This window comes from Lytechinus pictus, chromosome 11 (genome assembly GCF_037042905.1).
Source record: "Lytechinus pictus isolate F3 Inbred chromosome 11, Lp3.0, whole genome shotgun sequence".
Taxonomy (NCBI): Eukaryota; Metazoa; Echinodermata; class Echinoidea; order Temnopleuroida; family Toxopneustidae; genus Lytechinus; species Lytechinus pictus.
The window spans coordinates 26739842-26748865 of record NC_087255.1 but is presented as its reverse complement, the minus strand read 5'-3'; the positions used below and the strand labels follow the sequence as shown (position 1 = coordinate 26748865).

General features: G+C 36.6%; 1 protein-coding gene across 1 annotated transcript; it reads left to right on the top strand.

The window, feature by feature from the left end:
- Positions 1–1896: 1896 nt before the first annotated feature.
- Positions 1897–7537, top strand: LOC129271091 (uncharacterized). The gene has a single exon (XM_054908448.2). It carries the CDS (start codon positions 2007–2009, stop codon positions 3231–3233), a length of 1227 nt encoding a protein of 408 aa, XP_054764423.2. The 5' UTR covers positions 1897–2006; the 3' UTR covers positions 3234–7537.
- The last annotated feature ends 1487 nt before the right edge of the window (positions 7538–9024 follow it).

Here is a 9024-nt window from a genome sequence, read left to right as displayed (position 1 = left end):
TTTAAAACCTTTAATGCATTTTGATAATAATAGTATTTATCGTTGTCAAATGTTGAATTCATAGATAAAAGGTGAAAAAATACTACATAACCATGTTATGTAAAAGTTCTGATCTGAAATCCCACCGTGACTCTCACTCATTTGTGTGTAATTAGGGACCAAAATAAAAATAAGATTAAAAATCCGAATCTTATAAGTTATAAAATGGAAAATCAATCTTGTTGATAAAAAAGAATGAACTAATTTTTGTTTGGTTCCTAATAACATATTTTTTTTATTATCTAGAGTGTAGGCCTATAAAAGTATTCTGTTTGGTATGATCACGGACCGAGAGTAGTAGGTTCATGGTATGATGAAAATGGAATTTGTCCATTTCAGGATATATCTTTGTAATCGTACATAGGTGTTTCGTGACTTGAATGACTTTTAGGAACATTAAACAAAGGGAATAGCAAGTATACAATTTTAAATAAGAATCGGTCAATGGAAAGCGATATTACCAGACCTTGGTAAGATTAGAGTGATATCTATTAAACCCTGGTCTAACGCAATCATGCTTATGTTAGATAATATTCCTTTTCCATGTTTTCTGGTCGATTTCCTGAAAGTGATACTATGTCCAGAACCTCTGAACATCTTGTACTCGGAAAGTAGAATGGAGTATTTTCAGAATGTACTTTCAATGCCCTTTGTTGCAGGTGTCGGTTTCTGGGAAAGCATTGTTTAAACCTGTTTCTTATCACAGGTGGATTCTGAGAATCAACGTAATTGGTCCTGCATCTAACGTCTTGTAGTATATAGAGGTCCTACAAATATCTGGAAGAAAGTATTTAATTTGAAATCCAGAGTTATGATAAGGAGTTTCGTCCCTCCCCTTCGGTTGGCTCACATAGCCTTTGCTTTTTGTTAGTGGCTTGCTTATGTTGTCTGCATATTGTTCAATGGAACCGGCATATGCTGATATGACTTTGAAGTGAATATTTCAGTTGTGCTTTATCCTTTTCCCTAAACCTTTCAGATGTCTTTAATGATATTGATGATAATCTACGTTTATTAAAGGAGAATGAAACCCTTGAAACCAGCTGAATCCATATCAAAGAGAAAAATCAAAGATACATATTGTTGAAAGTTTGAGGAAGATTGAATGAATAATAAGAAAGTTATGAGCATTTGAATATTGAGATCACTAATGCCATGTAGATCCTCCCATTGGCAATGCGACCAAGATCTGTGATGTCACACACGTACAACTCCCTCATTACTTTAGTACTTATTTCACTTATATTCTCTCTTTTATAGAGTCTATCACAAGGTGAGGTGTTCTCTTTATGAGAGGACAAGTACAGAGGTTTCACAACATTATATCATTGATGAATCGTTTGTCATACGATTAGAATGAGCAAAAAGAGATGTTTTGGGGTATATTTTCAGTGTCCAAAAGGGGAGAGTTGTTCATCTGTGACATCATAGATCTTGGTTGCATTGCCAATGGGAAGATCTCCATAGCATTAGTGATCTCGACATTCAAATGCTCATAACTCTTCTATTGCTAGTTCTATTTTACTCAAACTTTTGTTGATCTTATTCTTTGATTTTTCTGCTTTCACAAAAGCTAACTTGCTCCAAGAGTTTCATTCTCCTTTAAGTCGCTGTTTTTTCCACTTAGTCTTTACCAAAAGACTGTTTACCTAGTATCTGCAAACACTAACCTGTTAAAAAAAACTGACGAACACATTTATAATGTCTTCGACGATTACATATTTATTTTCATTGGATATTTGAGATTTCCAAAGATTGAAAAATTGCTTTCACATATTATGTTAAGTATGAATGGAAAAGTTCGATTTTTGAAAATCACTCACAATTCCTTTATATTTTTTTGTCATCCCTTACAGACGTAATACCTCCTCATCATTTCACAGCCGTCATCATCGTCATCACCCAACACCGGAACAATCGGACCTATCGAATTCCACGTGACCTGTGACGTCAAACCCCTTATCACAATGATTGACATGGCAGCCCCTCCCACCCAACTCCACCACGCCAATCACTTCGTTGATATGGCCCCGATGTTGTCACTCAAACTCGGCCACGTCAACCCGAGCTTCTCCGCGATCACCTCACCGACCGATGCGGATACCGTAGCGAAGTTCAACCCGCTGCCAACCAGCAAGGTGATCAAGTCTCGACCACCTCACATCACTCTATCTCAACCCGGGAAGGTCTTAGGTCGTGCAGATACGACCATGGCTCCAACACCGAGATGCAACCTGGTTAGCCCGGTAGTCCAGAGTCCTACTCTTCCGAATTCTGAACGCGTCCAAATCAAAACCGACACATCTGAAGTCGAGGACTCGCGTTCACCGACGCTCATCGCAGCCCCGCAAGTGATGTTGACTGGTTCCAATCCAGACATGAAGCCAGACATCACCACAGAGATTGGTTCCACCGGCGGTGTAAAACGAAAGCACTTTTCACCCCAGGTGACTTGGACCTTCCCGACTGTTGTTAACCCTGCGTTGGCTAGCCAAGGGCTCTCTGAGCTTCAGCAACAGCCCCAGTCGCACCAAGCACCGACCAACCCTCACCAGCAGACGTTCACCGTACATCCAAGAAGTCAGAAAGTATTTCATCTTCCTCGTCAAGCCATGCACGCACCGGTAATTGAGCGGACAGGCTCGGGAAAAGTCGTCCGCCGAATGTTCACCAACAGCAGAGAGCGATGGCGGCAACAGAATGTCAACTCTGCCTTTGCCGAGCTTCGCAAGCTGCTCCCCACCCACCCTATTGATAAGAAGCTGAGTAAGAACGAGATTCTTCGCCTCACCATACGGTACATCAACTTCCTGATGAAGCTTCGTGATGACCAGAGTGACGGAAGTGACGTCGAGGAAGCTGTTGCTGCACCCATGGAGACCTACGAGAACATCGAACCCGAAATTCCCTCTCCGACTCCGATGGTGGTCAAAACCGAGCCCGATCCCAACTCACCAATCGAAGTCATCGGTTACCCTCCAATGACCTGCGAACCGGTCCGACACCGAGCGAGGAGCAGTCGAAGTTCGTCCGAAAGTGGGATCGGTGATTCGGAAAGCATTTGCGGGAGCACGGGAAGTGTCTGCGGAAGCGCGAACAGCGTTTATTTCAGCGAATCCAGCGACGACCAGCTATGTCCTGGTGATATCAGCCCGCCTTGGTTCTCATCGCCAGCTAGCAATGAGAGCCTTTAAGATACAACCTTCTCTTTTGAGAAAAAAAAAAGAACTTTCGTGAACTAAACTTCGTCAAGTCTTCACGCTCGCTTGATAGATAATTAGAAATCGCGAGGAGAAATATGATATTACTTGTACATAATAAACATTTATGTATGCATGTTGATTCAGACATTCCTATAATTCTTCATTCCATATTGTATTAATCTTATTCTGAGAAAAAAGGCGCCGTAGACTTTGGAAGAAAAAAAATGGAGAGACGAAAACACTGAAAGAAAGATTATGACCGAACTATGAATTATTAAATTTGCGATTCGGGACGTGAACTACCAAGCTACGTGCGCCTGCAGTAATTTGAGGCAAAGCTGCAGAATTATTCATGTGAGATTGATTGGATATTTTGCTACATCAGCGGACCGTGGGAGGGGGACGTAGCATTCTGTTTCCTCCTTGAGACGGGAAACTTCCCGGTATAATTGACACATCACACCGCCTGTTCTGCCAAGTTAAGGTGACCTGGACGGAACAAAATGAAGAGGAAAAAAAGGGGATTGGACTCGCTCTATCCCTCTCTCCCGATTCGCTCTAATCCAATCATTTTTACTCTCTATCAAGAAGATCATTCCTATCTTCATTCCTTCTTTCTTCTCTCATTCCATTCGTTTTGACGTGATAGAATTCCACCTGGGAGTTGCCATTCCAGCGCGCATGCGTAGTAACAACCAGACGGTTACATTCCAAGTTGTCAATTTGAGGCTTGTCGTAGTGATGGCAACATTCGAAATTTAAGAAAAATTCAATTAAAGCGTTTCACATATTAGAATTATTGCAGTAAATGTAAGCAACAATTAACGAAAAAAATGTTTTAAATATCTTATGTATATGCTGCCAAGTTTTACATTTCCCTGTTATTTTAGCCGCAAAAATTATTATATTCAATTCATTAACGTTCAATAAAGATGATCACTGTAACAGATGTTTTATGTTGACGATGCATGTGGATGATGAATGCACAAATATTTTCTTGGTATAATGTGCAGCATCTAAATCCGGGAAACGGAATAAGTTTCACAATCTTTCTCAGAATTTGTGAAGATGATAATTGCAGATTGGTTTGATTTGGCTTTATCATGTTTATCAATTGTGAAAAAAATAATGCGTTGATCGATACGGTGATTCGATTTCTTTTAGAATCCTATTTCAGAGGTTTATAGAATATTTGTATTCAAATTATTCAAAACGAAGATTATTCGCTCTGTCCTGTGAGGCATTATTATTGATTTGGAAATAAATTATGATTCAGATGATTTTTCAAATTATGTTTTGAAAATACAAGGAAGTACATATGGCATTTGCAAAAAAAATGAAATTGATCGCAATATATTTGGTCAGATTTTTACTAGATTTCTAATTATGAAAACTATTTTTTTCTATCGTTGTTTGGGTAATGAACTGCATTAAGTAATACGACATACATTTACTAATCACACATGTAACAGACTCATGTTAACGCTATATGTTTCTTGTTATATTTCTTAATGCATGTGGAAAAAATGCGAATATGCGGTATAAACATGATAAAGGGAAATTTATTATGGTTTGCGCTGAATAAAAGCATACCTAAAAAAATATAGAAAATATTCATCTGTTCGTTTGTTGACATCTAAAAAAATTACTAAGCTGCTATATTTTTCATATGCATTCAATAAGAGTCTGAAATTGTTTGCAACTTCAAAACATTCTATTTTGTAAAATCTGAATAATTCCAGCAAATCAATGCTTCACATTCCTATATCTAAATAGAAGTCAGTGGAACGTCAGATATTGTTTTTAATAAGCCATAAGAGTTAATATGCTATCAAAATCATTATGTATGTATGTATAAAACACATTATTTGTATTATTCGTAATCGTGTTTTGGGGTGGAATTTTCGAAAACGTTAGTTTATCCATTGTCTATTTTTGTTAAGGGAACTCACTCAAAATACACCTATGAACTGAAGTACACCAATGAAAGACGTATGTATGTTTAACCTATTTCATTTAGACCCAATCTTATAATCATTACAAACAGCTGCATTGCCAGGACGGTCACATAAATGGCATAAACAATTCAGTAAAATTGGCCGTAGTGATGAAATCAGAAGGTGAATTGCATATACATTGCACAGTTTAATATTTGTTGTTTGTCACAGATCTGAATTTAAAATATAGACCAAAATCAAGAAAACAAGGCAATTTTTCATTTTTACCACTCAACAACAGTCTAGCTGTAATTGTAACTAAAAAATCAAATTACATGGCCGACATTTCTAACAATACCGTTCAGGCGTAAACATGTTTTGCAACCCAGACTGTTTAAAATTTATAAATCAGAAGTCAGGTTCAGCAAATTTTTATGACATATTTATATTCTAAAGTAGCATTTATCAGGGAAGATCTTATAATTCAAATATATTATATAGAATGTGAATATCAGACCTACTTTTGATGTGATATTTTTTAGGATGGTATTCTATCCAAATTTTTTTAAACGTCAGTTTAAAATACCACGTTTTTCAGCGATGACTGGTATTTAATATTAATTTGAACCACTCTCAAATTAGGAACCAATTGGTGAGTTCCCTGTCTTTACCGGTTTTAAGTTTTAGTAACGGACAGTGACATTCCAAACTATTAATTAAGTAATGATATTTTTGAGGACCGTTTCTTTTCCGGTTGCTAAAGAAAATATTAGATTTTCAACCATTCCAGTATGAAAATCATGAAAACGCTGAAATTTGAAAGCATTCCAGACATATCAGCTGTAAAATATATGTTGTCATTTTCTTTTTGGATCAAATGAGTAGATGTTGAAATTGAAACAAGATTATAAAACGTTGAAGATTGAAAGCATTCCAGGTATATTGGCTGTAAAATACAATTTCTTCATTTTTGTAGATTGATATTTCTTGAGCAGGTGTTTAAATGATATTAATGTTACAAACAATACGGTTGCAGGTGCAACTTTAACATTAGTGTTATTGGATATTGGAATCCTAAATGTGCCACGTTTAACAACGTTGTGTAATCAATGCCTACATTTTGTTTGCAATTGTAAATCATGGCAGAATGAAAAGTAGGGGTAATCATGCACACCCCTCGGCATTCCACGCCCCTTCTTCCCTCTGGTATTGAATGAGTAGACTACCCCGAACGCTTGCTATGTGCTGTTTCAGGGGGTAATCCGACACTTATTCGTACATCATTCGGAAAAGGGGAAGTCTTTATCTTTAGACTTCCAAATTAAACGGTTCATCAAAGAATCTGATTTTGATTACCCTCTACCTACCCACTTTTTGAATATTCTAAAAATCGGCTCAATATATAGACAGTTCTAACATCATTATCGGTATAAACAAATAGAAATATGTTGGAGTATGCTTGAGTTAAGATTTACTATAATTTTAAATTGAGATAAAAAAGCATAAAATTACGCTGTAGAATTTGACCGACTATTGTCACGAATGTATAGAAATTCAAATATATTGTTATATGTATTCAATTGTATCATGCATTTGATTTTATTTGCATATAGATTGTTTTTGCGACTGCTGGATTTTAGTTCATAATTAAAGAGGAAAATGGTTCCCAGATGAAATCTAAGCAATTTCGTTTTAAAAGTGAGAATCGAAACAAGGCCGTCTAGCCGCACTTTCCCTAATTTTGTCGCGATATTATCTTTATATATATAGTTTACAATTTTATGTTGTATATTTGTTACGTTGAAGTTTTATTTTCTATGGTTTGCTGTGATGCGGCTGGTACCGCAAGTGCCTTTTCCCTATTTTGTTTGTTTTCACAAGAAGTTGAAAGATATATTTTGAGATTGTTTAGCGATTTAATGCTAAATGTTGGTTGGATGGAAGTTAGACATTGTCATTCCTATATGTATTTCTATGTGCGAAGAGTGTTATATTATTGTACATTCCTGCTTTAATGCTTGCTATTTTGTGTAAAAAAATAAGTAGAAAATATTTTTGCACGTTTTATACTATATTTTAGATAAAAAAATAACAAATGCAATGACTCGATGAATGTGATTCCACGCCTCTTTCACACCGCAAACTTCATACATCTACCTACATGCATGAACATTTGCAGTGTGATTGGGCCCTACCTTGCATGGGAGCAATGAACTTTGCAAGGCAAGTAGATTCAGCGAGTAAAGTTTTCATATCACGTTTTGTAGACATATGAGAAGATTCCACGTACGTACATTCCTATATTTTCATGTCATAAAAAGAGATTGTAAAATATAATAATAAAAAAGATGAATCTTACGAATGATGTTTGTTTCGTCATTATTATCTTAGCTTCTTATCGAATGCAGGTGATTGGGTGAATCCTAAAAAGGTTAATGGAAGAATTGCATGGTTGGTGCTAAAGCACAGAGCAACAGATAACAACATTAAAGAAATTGTGGCTGTTATGCTTGCTCTTGATAACGATAATGACAAAACGGTGTTAATGTTGTTAATGATAACTGTGTTGGTAATGATGATGATGATGACGATAATGATGATTATGGTGATGATGGCGATGATCATGATGATGATGATCATGATGATGATGGTCATGATGATGATGGTGATGATGATGATGGTGATGATGGTGGTGATGATGATGATAATGATGATGATGATGATGATGATGATGATGATGGTAATGATGATGATGATGATGATGATAAAAAATGAGGAGGAGGAGGATGATGACGATAGTGGTGATGGAGTTGGCGAATTTGGTGGCGGTGATAATAATGATAATGGTGGTGACGATGATGATGCTGGTTTTCAGATGTAATGATAAAGACTGTGATGTCGTGATCGTAATCACGAGAATGTAAATGGTGGTTATGAAACATATTTCGATGCTAAGCAAATTATATTGCTAGTGAAGATGGTGAGACAATCCCTTAGATGCGAATCCGACAATTGAAAGCGTCCACATTCATATTCATATTGAAAAAAGAAATCTCATTACAATTGGATAAGAATGAAGCGTAAAAATCTCGTCACCACTGGATAAATATGAAAGGTCAAAATCTCGTCAACACTGGAAAATATGACATGTTAATCTTTCGCCAACACTACAAAAAAGTAAAAGGTCAAAATCTCCTCGCCACTGGATTAGAAAGATGCCAGGTCAAAATATCGTCACCACTGGAGAAATGGAAGGCCAAATCTCGTAAACACTGGAAAAATATGACCGGTTACAATCTCGTCACTACTGGAAAAAATGAGAGGTCAAAATCTCTGAATCACTGGATAAGGAAAATGACAGATCAAAATCTCGCCAATACTGGGAAAAAATAAAAGGTAAAAATCTCGTCACCACTGAAAAAAATGACAGGTCAAAATCTCGTCAACACTGGAAAAAATGCCAAATTAAAATCTTGTCACCACTGGAAACTATGAAATGTTAAAATCTCATCACCTCTGGAAAGATGAAAGGTCAAAATCTCGTCACCACTGGACAATTGAAAGGTCAAAATCTCGTCACCACAGGAAGAAAATGATAGATCCAAATCTCGTCACCACTGAAAAAAATGACAGGTAAAAATCTTGTAAACACTGGAACAATGACAAATTAAAATCTTGTCACCACTGGAAAAAATGCCAAATTAAAATCTTGTCACCACTGGAAACTATGAAATGTTAAAATCTCATCACCTCTGGAAAGATGAAAGGTCAAAATCTCGTCACCACTGGACAATTGAAAGGTCAAAATCTCGTCACCACAGGAAGAAAATGATAGATCCAAATCT

What these genes read in the sequence shown, in the direction of transcription:
- LOC129271091 (XM_054908448.2), top strand. Translation starts at nt 2,007, where the DNA reads ATGATTGACATGGCAGCCCCTCCCACCCAACTCCACCACGCCAATCAC.